Source organism: Rhagoletis zephyria, unplaced genomic scaffold (genome assembly GCF_001687245.7).
Source record: "Rhagoletis zephyria isolate East Lansing unplaced genomic scaffold, Rhagoletis_zephyria_1.1 Rzeph_scaffold_00159, whole genome shotgun sequence".
In the NCBI taxonomy this organism is placed as follows: domain Eukaryota; kingdom Metazoa; phylum Arthropoda; class Insecta; order Diptera; family Tephritidae; genus Rhagoletis; species Rhagoletis zephyria.
The window spans coordinates 1-14,958 of record NW_016157243.1 but is presented as its reverse complement, the minus strand read 5'-3'; the positions used below and the strand labels follow the sequence as shown (position 1 = coordinate 14,958).

Genomic DNA, 14,958 nt, shown 5'->3' with positions numbered 1-14,958 from the left:
TCCCCTGAACCCTAAGGCGAAAAATCCCATCTGGCAACCCTACTTACAAACCACTCCTGCAAAATGATTAGACAGATAGGCTGTAGGACTCAAACGTCAGACTAAAACCTCTTCAAGGAACTAGACGATATCAGATCCGTAGAAATCAGAAACCTGGAGCAATTCACTCTAAGCACGAAGTGGTTTTAAAATAGGGATACACATAAACACCTACACGATATACCAAGGGCCCGGTTGACGTAACTGTGCCATGCAGGAACGGCCATTTCAACCTAACCCTAACCGAATTAGTAGCACTTGGCATCACAGGACATCATATTCAACGTGAGAAAATAACTACAAACATTGTAAGTTGATAAAAGCGTTGTAAAATAGATAAATATGTATCACCAAACGACATATTTGGGGAGTTCACAGGGTGTTTTATACTGTCGTATAGTTGTAGATCGTAGAGTTTCACAGCTATGTTAGTAATGGTACGAAAATACGACCTGCAACAATCCGACAGCATACAACACCTTGTGAACTCCCTAATTAGTTTTAAAGTAGTAGGTCGAGATTTACGAAAATAGTACTCCATACAAATTTGTTTAAAAAGTTGCGGTTTTCTTGTAATATTGAGCGATCAGGCTTAATGCTTTTGGTTATCGATCGTCTAATGAGTCAATATCTTGAAAATTGAAAGGAGCTATTTATGCATTGAGAGCAAAAATTAAATAAACAAAATGACAAACAGAATATTTATTAAATTCGATTAAAATTTGGAGCGATATCTAATCTCAGCGCCTTTATCGAATAATAAAATAATGACAGTAGCCTCTAAACTTTGTACAAACTCAATAGTGATCATTACTGATCGCATAATAGAGCGTTAAAGCGAAAAAGTATGCTCTTTTGTATGGACATTTGTATTGGCAGCTGTATGTTTGTATTCAATACATACATATGTATGTACACATGTATATGTTTAGTTAGTAGACATGTACCGCTTTAAACATATTTATAGCTTAATAAATATATGATTTAGCACGTAACGCTAACGGTAGCAGTTGATTTCTATATCTCAGCAAGATAATAACTGATAAGTAGTGGCGATTTTGTTTTCAAAGCTCTCGCATTATTAAAGGTTTATTGTGTAGTCCAAAATATTGAGTGAATGATAAATATCTACATATAAGCTTTGATTTTTGTGTCGACACGTCAAACTTTTATAAACGTAAAGAGTTGCAATTATTGCGTTATGAAGGTGACACATTTGGCTAGGGCGATAAAAAAGTAGTGCAGGGTAAAAGACGTTGCTCTTGCAGGCAATAAATCCTCAAAATAAATTTGTATCGTGGCATTTTTTGATTCAAAAAATTAAGCTTATGAAGAAATTGAAATGGTTACATGCGTTTCTCACAGCAACGTGCAATGCCTTTGGTTTTACATAGACTATAAATCAATTTTTTTATTAGAAAAAAATTTTAAATTTTAACGAAAAAACAGGTTCAACTGACCAAAAGTGTTTCTACTATATAACTATAGTAGGTATGGCAAGAAGCCAGGTTTGATCCCTCAAGTCGAAAATTTTAGATCTTTTACCCCGCGTCCGTTTATGGAATATTTTGTATGGAAAAAACCAAAAATTGTTCGTTCCCAAGAATGTACCCGCTTATAGGAGATGTCCGCTTATTAGACCGTCCGTCTATGAAAGCTTTCATTGTATTTTTTTTTTGTTTGCTGAAAGTAGGGGACGCCTTTTTAAAATCATATCTTTGAAATTTACAGTAGGATCTTAAAGTATGATATATCCAGGTTCTTGTGTCGAGGAGAAGACATACAAAATTAAGTAAGTTTACGAGGTTTACGTGATTATGAGACATTTACGCGATTAGATGAACAGCCCTAATTTTTTTTTTTACAAAGTCCATTGACCTCAAGTACATACCTACCCCTTTCTAGTGCTTTCCCACCAGGTCTCAGTTCTTATCACTGTAACATAGCAAACCAAAGTCAGTAAATTAAAGCCCGTCAAAATCATTAAACTTTTCTAAGGAGGTATTTCGATTATTCCAGTAGAAAAATTACAAAAAAAAAATATTTATTGGCGATTGTAGGTGCTACCGACAAATATAAGTAGGCGACATATCACGAAAATTTTAAAATAAAAAAAATTATAGCTACCAGAAGAAAAAATTTAATTTTTTAACTCAGCGATCAATTTATATAATAAGTTTCAATAAATGTAAAATTTGTCAGATTTTCGAATTTTTGTTATTAAAAATTTTTTTTTTTCAAAAACTGGTAGCGCCCCTAAATTTTTTTAAATATTTTAATTTTCGAGGGGTGTCTTTTAAAAAATGTTGACGTTGAAAGGCCACCCAATGGTATACATACATTCATATGTATGTAATGAGTGCTACCTAATGGTTTTCCCCAAAGAGGGTATTTTATTGTTCCGCATGATTTTCTTCCTACTTGCCTGACACTGAATTTCGATTCATTAGTTTAAATAAATTGCACGTTAGATTTCTGCCGCATTGTTGAGTGGCATAATGTTGATTTAAAAATTTTCTACAGCTGATAACTAATTTGAAATTCTTGGTATATAGTGGCAATACTTATGCGTACACAAATATGCTTTAAAAGTTTTACACTTTTTTTTACCATACATGTATTAAATCACTCTTCATATACAATGTACATTGTATGTGTGTATATGAAAGAGCAATTGCGGATATATAGATGTTAGAAAGTAGGACTCGGGGAAAAAAACTTATCAACTTGAGTGACAACCGGAAATTAAAGTCAAAATAACACGATTGTTAAATTTTGTAATTAGGTACTTAGTTGCTGTGTCAAATCACACACCATGTATGTAAGTATGTATGTATATATTAGGAATATCAATGTACAAATGGGACACAGTGTTGTACATATTATGTATGCACTTATGTACTCGTATTTTGTTTAAGTGATCCTTCGATACAGCTTTTATGGAAGTTTGTCTTCCAAGTTAGTAATTTTTCGAAGTTTTCCAAGTGCCGTTTTCGCATTCGAAAGTTGACTTCAAATTTTTGCACTGGAAATCGAGAGTTGATTGGTGAAATGTATGTAGGGTCTGTAGACATGTAACCCTTGATAAATGTGTAATTTTTGAAGTTAGTGCTTAGTACAAAATATCGAGTCTATTCAATCGCCGCAAAACCTGCAACGACCCATTTCTGCGTTAACCACGTAACTACATTTTCAGCGAAAACTAATAGCACTATTTTAAAGGAACTGCTTACTACAGTGCACAGTGGTTCGGATCGCAAATCTAGCTGGACGAAACTATTTAAACAAATACTCGTTGATGGATCTTTACACCACTTCTTACCTAGGGGATTTTTGGGTCGCTGATTACGAATCTGAAGTCACTTATCAAAATTTCAAAATGGCGGATCCAATATGGCGGACGAAAATAAAAAAAATCGGTAGATTTCTATGAAACTGGGTATCTGGGGGTTTTCTGGGTCGCTGATTACATATCTAAAGTCATTTATCAAAAATTCAAAATGGCAGATCCAATATGGCGAACGAAAATAAAACAAAAATATAATGTGGGTGTTAGTTTAGACTTAATTTACGTTACGTAACCTAATATATTGGCCAACGCAATATATTTTCGTTGAGGAATTTTTCGATGTGGCTTTGAGGCGGCAAATTGACAATCAGTTGAAATGGTAAATACAAAAACAAAAAATTTTCGCACTGGCTAAATTGGCGTGTTGAGTAATGACTGACGATTTCTTACGTAAGTTAAGTTAAGTCAGGAATATCTGAGCCTTTAGTAGATTCACAAATATTAAGTAAAACATTCGTTTATTGTGTAAGAATTTTTTCATTTAAGAATTTTTTCTTACTTATTCTAGACTTGACTCTATTACAGATACCGAGGTTAATGCAGAAATGGAGCAATATGAATATACTTCCAGTCGCACGGTTTTTAAACCGATCTTTTTGGTTTCGTTTTATAAATACACATATCTAGTACAAATAAGCTTAAAGAAAAAAATGCTGCTTTACGCACTATAACTAAAGTTTCGATGAAAAGTGATAGTAGAGGAAGCTTTAAGTTGTACAATTTTAAAAGCTTCATTTGAATGTTCCTTTCACCACTTCCGGAAAAAAATTGTGAATACAAAACAGAAACTTCACTCTCAACTCTCCTAAATCGGCGCTTCTGAAAACAGACCGCCATGAGCCAGAACATAAGCACCAATACGGAACCGCCGAGATTCCTTAGGGCAGAAAAAGGCCAGAACGAAGGCACACAGCAGGTGCTACANTGAAATGGTAAATACAAAAACAAAAAATTTTCGCACTGGCTAAATTGGCGTGTTGAGTAATGACTGACGATTTCTTACGTAAGTTAAGTTAAGTCAGGAATATCTGAGCCTTTAGTAGATTCACAAATATTAAGTAAAACATTCGTTTATTGTGTAAGAATTTTTTCATTTAAGAATTTTTTCTTACTTATTCTAGACTTGACTCTATTACAGATACCGAGGTTAATGCAGAAATGGAGCAATATGAATATACTTCCAGTCGCACGGTTTTTAAACCGATCTTTTTGGTTTCGTTTTATAAATACACATATCTAGTACAAATAAGCTTAAAGAAAAAAATGCTGCTTTTCGTACTGTAACTAAAGTTTCGATGAAAAGTGATAGTAGAGGAAGCTTTAAGTTGTACAATTTTAAAAGCTTCATTTGAATGTGCCTTTCACCACTTCCGGAAAAAATTGTGAATACAAAACAGAAACTTCACTCTCAACTCTCCTAACTCAGTGCTTCTGAAAACACACCGCCATGAGCCAGAACATCCGCACCAATACGGAACCGCCGAGATTCCTTAGGGCAGAAAAAGGCCAGAACGAACGCACACAGCAGGTGCAACCGCGCTCAACTAAGACACAAAAAGTCCAGAGGCTAAATCCTCTCACAAAAGTGGACATGGAACACCCTGTAATGAACACATCACCCAGCGAACAACGTCTGGTGAGCTTGGCACGCATGAGCAGCGGATCAGCTTGGTGATCTGCAGTGACACCAAGGAATTCAAGAGACCACACCATTCAAGGTGTAGCGGACATTCTGTGGATAAAGTCAATCACTCCAGACTCCGGCATCGAATCGTAAGGCAAATTCGTGGAGCTTTACAGCCTTTTAATGGCTGCTTTCAAACATTTCCGAAATGGGTTGTGCTTGGAGCTGTCACACGCAAGCTTGTAGCAATGAAAGGACTCGGAATCACCTAGCTAAGCTACAAAGGTATCCCTTGATATCATACGAAGATGTTCGCTCTCGTCGCAAGCCGACAAACTACAATCGTTTTTATAAAAGAAAAAAGATTAAGAAGATTTTTTTTTTAATTACCACATTAAATGGCATATTTAGCGACAATTTTGTGATAACTTAAAGCTATCGGTACTCGAAACCTTTGGTGTGCCACTTACTTTCTTGTTTTTAATAATCAATCTAAACCATGAGNACAAAAAGTCCAGAGGCTAAATCCTCTCACAAAAGTGGACATGGAACACCTTGTAATGAACCCATCACCCAGCGAACAACGTCTGGTAAGCTTGGCACGCATGAGCAGATCTTGGTGAGCTTGGTGATCTGCAGTGGCACCGAGGAATTCAAGAGACCACACCATTCCTCGTGCGTTGAAGTAATTCTTCGTAAAGGTACAAGAGGACATTCGGTGGATAAAGTCAATCACTCCAGACTCCGGCATCGAATCGTAGGGCAAATTCGTGGAGCTTTACAACATTTTAATGGCTGCTTTGAAACATTTCCGAAATGGGTTTTGCTTGGAGCTGTCACACGCAAACTTTTAGCAATGAAAGGACTCGGAATCACCTAGCTTAGCTACAAAGGTATCCCTTGATATCCTACGAAGATGTTCGCTCTCGTCGCAAGCCGACAAACTACAATCATTTCTTTAAAAGAAAAAAATAAGGAGCTTAATCGAATTTAAGAATGCTTAATGTGAATCGCAATTGATTTTTTTTAATTACCGCATTAAAAGGCACATTTAGCGACAATTTTGTGATAACTTAAAGCTATCGGTGCTCGAAATCTTTGGTGTGCCACTTACTTTCTTGTTTTTAATAATCAATCTAAACCATGAGGAAAGTATACTTCTCTTTTTCCTCAAAGAAATTTGCCATTAAATAACCTTGAATAAAAGAGAAATGCTAATGCCAAAAGTAGGTATGATTTGCAAAGCTTTGAATTGAATCCATAACAGATGTGTATTGCTAAGGGCAAGGATTACGTAACAGTATATAATGCTATGCAAATGTATGCAATATATACAAGTAAATATACAAAAAACATTCAATCGCATTCAAATTTTTCTGAAGAACAATGAACTTAAGCCAATTTTTCGCAATGCGTGGCCCAACTACAAACATGCATACATACATATTTACATTAGACCGTACCAGAAAAAAAAGTTCGCATACACCTTCGAATCCGAAGCATGATCACAAGGCTATTTCGAAAAAAGAAATATTTTTTTTTTGGCGATGTTCTTGCTTCTAGCAGGCAATTTGGTTGTTCCTAAGTTCATTGACCTAGTTTTAGGTCTTACCTACCAGAGAAAATGAAAGTTTTTAAAGGAAATTGTACAATACAATTTTTTAATATAATTTTGCTTCATACAAAATAAAAAATACAGTTGGGGTATTCACAACGGTGTCGTAAGTGTCGTAAAGTTTAAACGCCTAAAAAGTATACTAAAGGGGTTCGCAAATTACCATCAAAGTCATATTATGCATTTTCGCAGTAATAGTTGGTTGTGGTTTCAAGAACTCTAAAAATTTATTTAAGCTGTTAAAGTTTACGACATACAACAATGCGGCACTTACGACACCGCTGTGAATCCCCCAAGTATTTGTATATACGACTTTAAACGAAACATTCGCAAAACAAAAACTATCGTTATAGTATATTCACTTTTTTACTGAGGAGAAAAGACGAAATTAAAGAAAAGAAAAACGCCAAAAATCGGTATTTTCAAAATTTAACTGAAACATTATATAATATTGTCCCAACGAGTTGTGGTGCGACACAATTTTCAATAAGTAAAATAAAACTATGTAGACACTTTTAAAATAAAAACGTTAATTTATTTTCAGTCAATTAAGAAAAATATTTAAAACTATTTATAATTTAAAAGGCTACCTAGTAGCTATAACGAAAAACATTTCATATGTTTGCATCATTTGTCGAAAAAATTGTGTTCAGCTAAAAAAGTTACTTCAATATTCGGAAAAGGCGATAAAGTATATACATACAAACAATACCGCGATTCTAACCACCTACATAACTACATGNAAAAATTGTGTTCAGCTAAAAAAGTTACTTCAATATTCGGAAAAGGCGATGAAGTATATACATACAAACAATACCGCGATTCTAACCACCTACATAACTACATAGAAGGGACATTGATGATACGGTGGACTTCTTTGACCGAATAAAGCTTTGGTAAGAGTAAATGGTAACTAATAATTTAAAACTTTCTTATTTTAAATTACAGGATTTGACCAGCGTGAAATAAAATTAGCAGGCCCAGCTAGGAAGTATGTATATATGGTATATGTAAAACATCTGTATTTTATTTATTAAATTTTGTAACTTATTTTTAAGTATATATCAATATTTTTTTGTCACTGTATATACCAAATGACTTGTTGTGATTTAATAAAAATCTAATTTTAAAATCATATTTGAAAACGCATATTTTCAAAATGAAGAAAAAACATTTTAGGATTTAATTTCAACATGAGCATATTCAATTATCAAACGATTTTAAAATTTGCGTATTAAAACAAAAACATGGATTTTGGAAATTGAATTGAAAATTTTCGTTCTCAAAATTTAAATAAATATTGTAGGTACAAAACCTGGGTAAAAACGTTTTTAAAAGTAAAACGTTCCACACAAATTTGAAAACAAAAATTTTTCTGTGTACTAGGGATTCAGTTCCTATCACCCCAACGTACCACTCTAATGCCAATTGAAGCCAAAAGTCATTAAACTGTTGTTAAGGAAGCATTTCGATTCGAGGGCAATTTAGATTTTTTTTTCGCCATATCTTAGGCATTTATAGTCGGTTCTTAAAGTATGATATATAGATGTTCTTGTACGACCCTAATGTCCATAAATTAAAGCTCACCAGGAATCATTAAACTTTTGCTAAGGAAGTATTTCGATTATTCCAGTAGAAAAATTTAAAACAAAAATTTGTTGTTGCCGAATGTAGGTGTCACCGAAAAATGGTCGGCCAAAAAAAAATTGTTTTCCCAAATTGCCTTGGAAAATTACTTAGACTCTGGAGTGTACGGCGATTTTTTTTGTTTGTCTGCTTGGAAGGTGGCACGGTCTAATGTACAAATTCCATTTCTATACTTTTATCATTGATTAAATAACTTGCAAGTAATATTTACTGCTAATAAATTCACGAAAAGGCTTATTTGACGTCAATTTATAAGTGCAGATTAAGGGCCATTTAAGTTGCACAAGGAGGAGGAAACTATAATAATCATCCAGCCTGCCAAAGTATATGCATGAAATAATCCATTCCTCTCCGAAAAGGAATGATTTGCGAATTATACTTCCTAAACAGAAGAGAAAGAAGTAGGTCGAATTTTGATCGATAGTCTATTGTGTCGACCTATGCTGGCCATAGACATCCTTGACAAGTGAGTGCGGATAGAAAAGTTGTGGTTGCAATTTGCATCAATTGGAAATCAATAACGCTCATTTTGGGAATTTAGAACATACCCCTTCAAACTGGAAATTTTTTGAGTGGACTCCGATAGAAAAGTGTACCACTTCCCAACTAGCATAGCATCGTTAACTGTAACGAAGTCTTTGACTCAAAAAGAAATGAAATAAAAGTGAATTTTCTCAGTACAGGCAGAAAAATGGGCTAACAAGTAAATTACTGCACATGCTGAGACAGACACATCTGCATACATATGTATATATGTACATACAGTATCGGTCATATCTATAGCACGCCATTTCAAAGTGATATTGTGTGCAACTTATGTTTATATATTTATTTTTGAGAATTAAAATAAAGTTTTTTCTCTAACAAACCCCATATAAATCCAAGTTTAACAATTTGTAGAAAACTTTAAAAAAGTGCAACAAATTTTCACCTAAATTTCAAACTTTTTTCTCAGAAGTGTTTGAATTTTTCTGAATACACAGTTTTATAGCCCAATGAATTTTAGTCTGATAATGTGCAAGTTTCAAGTGACTGAAAGTTACCTTTGATTTTTTAGAATTCTTTTCTCCAAAGGTGTTGCGGCTTTCCTCCATATACAAATAAATTGAGTTTATTCATTATATGGAAGCCAATGCGACAAAAAAAATTCTAAAAAATTAACGGTACTTCGTACCTACTTGAAATTTGTACATTATCAGACTAAAATTGCAGGGGCTAAAAAACTGTGTACTCGAAAAAAATCTAATACTTCCGAGAAAAAAGTTTGAAACTTAGGAGAAAATTTGTTGCACTTTTTTGAAGTTTTCTATAAATTGTTAAACTTGGGTTTATATGGGGTTTGTTAGAGAAAGAACTGTATTTTAATTGAAAATTCTTAAAAATAAATAAATAAACATAAGTGGCACACAATATCAATTTGAAATGGCGTGCTATAGATATGACCGATACTGTACATACCTCACCTTCAAAAACAAAGCCCTGAAAGTTGCACAACTCCTCAGGCAGCCAGGTGGCATGCCACGATGGTAAACTTGGCTGGAGGTAAAGTGGCGGTTAACACAAAAGTCTCAAACAAGATTTGCATTCTTTTTAGTTTAGTTTTCCATAAATGTGTTTGTACATACAAACATGTGTATGTAATACATTTAATATCTACATATGTAATGATACTATGTATCCATCCCTGAATGCCATGAAGGAGGTGAGAATGCAAAACTTCAGACAGGGAATCAATTTCATGTTTTCAAAGACACGCAACAGCAAAAATACAGCGCAACAGTAGCAACAAATTAAACTAAACAAGACAACAACAAGAAAGCCAAGCTCTACATCCAAATCAACGTGTATGGAGTAGGAGGTACCCTAATGAATGCACGTGCATTTCGCTTTTGACAAGCAAGCAAGGCTGTAGGAGCAGACGGCGGTGAGTCGGTACGTACACCTTCTGACAGCAACAGCAGGAGGTTTCGGCAAAATGATTGTATTTTAATATAAATAACAAAGCAACAAAAAACTGCCGAACACATTGAGACAATGCGCCCCCTTCCCCCCCTCCACATATGTGGGTGCTTGGGAGTGGAGGCAAGGCAAGGCAAGGCAAGGGTTTTTGGAGTTACGCGAAATACAATTGCATACAAATTTGTTGCGACGACATGACAAAATATGACGAGGACGAATATGAGTCTATAGAATTTTATAGGCATTTATGTACATGCAGCATTTCATTTTCGCATTCACTCTCTATCGCGCTGCTCAACTAAATAGTTACTACTCGTCGTCGGTCGGTTACTTAATAATAATAAAGTAAAACCTTTTTTTGAATCGAGTTGCTCGCGTATTTATGCTACAAATTGGAATTCCTAAAGACTTTGGCGCATTCCTTTACATAATCGTCCTTTCGCTTATTTAACGGTACTAAGTACGGTAGCGCATATGCAAATAAAAATAGATATTTAAATTCCAACCATACGAAAATTCCAACGTATCGAAATACATAAATTTATAGTCGCGAAACTAGTTAACAGCAAATAAATGTCGTCGCTGGATGATTTGAATCAGTCCTTTTGTGGCAGTCAAAGTGAAATGAACATTTGGAAGGGAAAATTGTTGACGGATGTGCCATTCGGGCATGTTCTCATAGTGAGCGGCAAAGTGAAACCGAATCCGAATAAGTAAATATCGCACATTTTCGAGCATATTTTATTTGTGGATTTTTATATATTTTTCCTATTGTTTTTATTGTTAGAATTTGCTTGAACTTAACCGATAATATTAGGGGTCAAAATGAGAGTGAAACAGTTTACTTGAAAATTGAGGCGAATTTTAGAGAAAATCAAATAATAAGAAGCATGTTTATGCCCGGCGAAGGTTGGCAGCAGGAGGAGATATCGAAGAATTGGAAATCTGATGGACCGAAAAATCCATTGGTGCCAGGTAAGTACTTGTAATACCTTATACTGCATATTGATATGACTACAAGTGAGGGTCTACGGAGCGTATGAGTTACGTATCAGTTGCATGGCAATGTTGATAACACTGACCAACAAAATGTTGCGGCAGAGGTTTTAAGCGCTGATTCCTGTGGGATTTTTTCCGCAGATTAACAGACAGGACAGATTAAGTTATTCAATTGGCTATTTTTTTCGAGATATTTGGAATTAAAAGTGTCAACAAACGCGTTTTTTCCATTTTCTGAACTTTCGTTGTAGAATAACGATGCAATTTGACCTTATCTTTATTTCCACTATATCGCTCCGGTCTCCAAAGTTTTCGGCACCCATGAGTCTCATCTAGTCGCAAGTGATTCCGACTACTCCTGTTCTTCGCTGATCTTGCAGAAGTCATTAGAAGGCACCCTATTCTGTCCGCTTGCCTCTCCAAAAGTGATGTTACTTGTCAGCAGACTCTTCTCTGCTCAGCGTAAGGAGCTCCCTTTATGTTTCAAATCCCATTATGGCCACATGAATTTTGTCGTGTTACAGGTATCTAAGTGTTTCCATCTTGAACCTGTTTCAGAGAAGAATAATACTTGTATACTGAGCTTGCAGCTGGCAAGTGGTATGCACACAACCTCTACCAAAATGGCGAAAATGGAAGGGAAGTGCGTCTCCTTGCAAGCTCGTCCGCCATCTTACATTCGCAATCGGATATCCGGAAAACAAAATTAACGGATACTAACCTAAAAGGCTATTCCAGTTAAAACGTTTGCTTCGCGCGTTGCGTGTCAGATTGCACGAAGCATGCCACATATGTATGTATGTGTGTAGATCGTTCTCGCGATGAGTGAAACGAAAAGATGGCCAACTCTTATTTTTTGCGCGCGTTGACAGTCAGCTTGTTTAATTTTTTTATTCCGTTCAAATTCAAACCTTCATGCAGTAATATAAAACATAAGCACGTTGCTAATATCTTTAAAACTAAATATACAGGGTGTCCTAGACCACCCGTCCACCCGTCCACCCGTCCACCCGCTCTAAACTGGTGGGAAATGTTTTTTATTGGAAACCGAAAAAATTTGACCTGCTAATTTGGGGATGCTCTCCCTTTTGGTTGTATTGCCGACTTCCGTTTTCGACCGGAAGTGGCTTAAACTCACCGGAAGTCCATTTTTTTCAAAATAAATATACACACAAGTTGAACACACATGTTGGTCAAAATTTATTTGAATTGACAGCTAAGACGCAGGCTGCACGCCGTCAGGACAACATCTTAAAATTCTCGCTTGGTTCCTGTACACATATTAAAAATACCTTCAGTTATATCTCCCTGGCTATTTTTGACTAAATACCGAAGTATGGGAGCAGACTAACTGTGATCAGCTGTTTGACTTGACTTTCAAGTTGCCTCACGACTTGAAAGGAAAAATTGATATTCAGTCGACACTAAAGTTGTAAAGGTGCGAGTTTATTGCAACTTGCTTTCAAGTTCTTTATACGTGTAAACTAGGTTTTAGGAAACAGCATTAACACCAATAATAATGCCAGCCTTGAAATCAAACGGAGAATCACTCTAGCCAACAAGTGCTACTTAGTACCGAGTAGGCAATTCAGAAGTAAAGTCCTCCCTCGCCATACAAAAATTATATAGGTTATTTTCAGTCACTCATAATGCCCGTGCTGATGTATGGCGCAGAAGCATGGGTCCTTGGATTATTCGAAAATATTTTGCGGAAGAACTACTTGCCTTCACTTGTCATTTCCACTTGGTGTCAGTGGGCACTGAAAAAAACAACGGCTAGGTGGTGCAGTGCCCATCAAGAAGAAAACAAGAAGAGTGTCAGAGAAAATATAGATATTATAGTACCCGAATGCCGCCCTGTTCTCAAACACTCGAGGCTGTTTCAATTTTCACTAAGTTACTACCCAGCAAAGAGAGTTTCTTACGGTAGCGAAGCTTTGACTGTCACATGTCGCGCTCGAGTCGAGATGGTTTTAGGCAATTGTGTAGGTACATTCGAATTCAATTCAAATCGTTCCTTAAGGTTGAATATTACAGTATAAATAGCGCGTGCTCTCTAATTATCCCCTAACTGATAACTAACCAATGTTTGCTGGGTAATAATGTGGGCGGCCTGGCGTTCGTCGTATTGGAAGGCAATGTCTTTACTGCATCTAATCAAATATACTCAGGGCCCAAGTCATTCCAAGTCAGGCCCTCATATATTGTATATATGTATGTTATTTTGTATATGTAGTTTAATACTTTTAACCAACACTATGGATGAGTCGTGATTATGAAATTGTCCGCTCGTGCTAACCTCGATTGACAAATTTTTAGTAACAAAATTTAAACTGATTGTAATTAAGAATATGCATACATACTTATTTGTATACGTACGTATCTACATATTTGTAATATTGAAACAATACAGTCGCAAACCATTTTCGTGTGGTGGCCGAACCTATTAACTGGATATTGCACACAAGTATCTATGACGTTAATAAATAACTCACGTTTTATGACTTTAGTTTCTAAATAGCTAAATCTGCTTGCGGTTTTATGAGCTACAATTTAAATTTTTTCCTAACTTTTGTGTACTTCTTTAGGTCAAACATTCACATTTCGTATTGCTGTTCTGCAAAAATGCTTCGAAATTTACATAAATGATAATCTTTATGGAGCCTTCGAATTTTTAAAATTTCCCAAGCCGATCAATTTCGTAATGGTTTATGGTGACTTTGAGAAAATCACACAATTCCATCAGCGCATGCTATTTCCGTTGGTGTTTCCGAGAAGTTTGATTTGCCCGGAGAAAATTGCATTTCAAAGTGATGTACCGAAGAAATACGAAGTTGGTGAGAAATGAAGGAATTCAATATGCAAGAAATTTACAAAAAGCAAAACTTAAGTTACTCAATTATTTAAAGTTTCTTTTTAATTTTAATTTTATAAAATTTTACGAGAATTTCATTTTCGTTGCAACAGGTACCGTTGTCGCTATGGAGTGCATTGCCAAAGGACCACCGACCACAGCCTTTTCCATTTGTTTCCAGNTGGAATACCATTGCGATTCGCCATTGTTGGCGCGTGTCGAAAAACTGTCACTCATTTAATTGGAATGGAAAAATAAATTATGAAAGATACTGATACTCGCATTATGTAGCAAGTTGTTATATGTATGTAGGTATACCTATAGATTAGGGTGGGTAATTTTTTTTTGTCAAAAGGCGTATAGCAAAAAATAAAAATCTACGAGGAATTCTAAGAAAACTTCCGCAAGAAAGTGGGTGAGAAAAATGCGAAATGCGTATAGCAAAATCGAAATCTTCGCTACATTCTAAGAATATTACCCAAAGAAACTATGGGTCTAAAATAAAAACCTATCTCCCGAAGAGATACATAAAAATCTATGCAGTGGTTTTAAAATACCTGAAAACTGAAATCTTCATGCCTCTCGGCGCGGGCTAAGTTTTAATTTTCGACCCCTAGTTTCTTTGGGTAATTTTGTTAGGATTTAGCGAAGATTTCGATTTTGCTATACGCATTTCGCATTTTTTCTCACCCGAACAATTTGACTCACCCTAATATACATACATGTAAATATATACTTATGTGCATGTGTTTAAAAAATCAGTAGGGGCACTAAATTATCAAGTCACATCTAGTAGTTCTAAGTTAACCTAAAATATTTAATTAAATAATAAAATAGAAGTGTTAAATAATAAAACATTAAATTACATATTA

The 14,958-nt window shown here is 35.3% G+C and overlaps 1 protein-coding gene across 1 annotated transcript; it reads left to right on the top strand.

Moving 5' to 3' along the window:
- Window positions 1–10,842: 10,842 nt before the first annotated feature.
- LOC108354711 (uncharacterized) lies at window positions 10,843–14,327 on the top strand. Its single transcript, XM_017605891.1, has 4 exons — window positions 10,843–10,946; window positions 11,021–11,208; window positions 13,821–14,069; window positions 14,200–14,327. Exons 1-4 carry the CDS (start codon window positions 10,858–10,860, stop codon window positions 14,325–14,327), a joined length of 654 nt encoding a protein of 217 aa, XP_017461380.1. The 5' UTR covers window positions 10,843–10,857.
- Window positions 14,328–14,958: the final 631 nt, after the last annotated feature.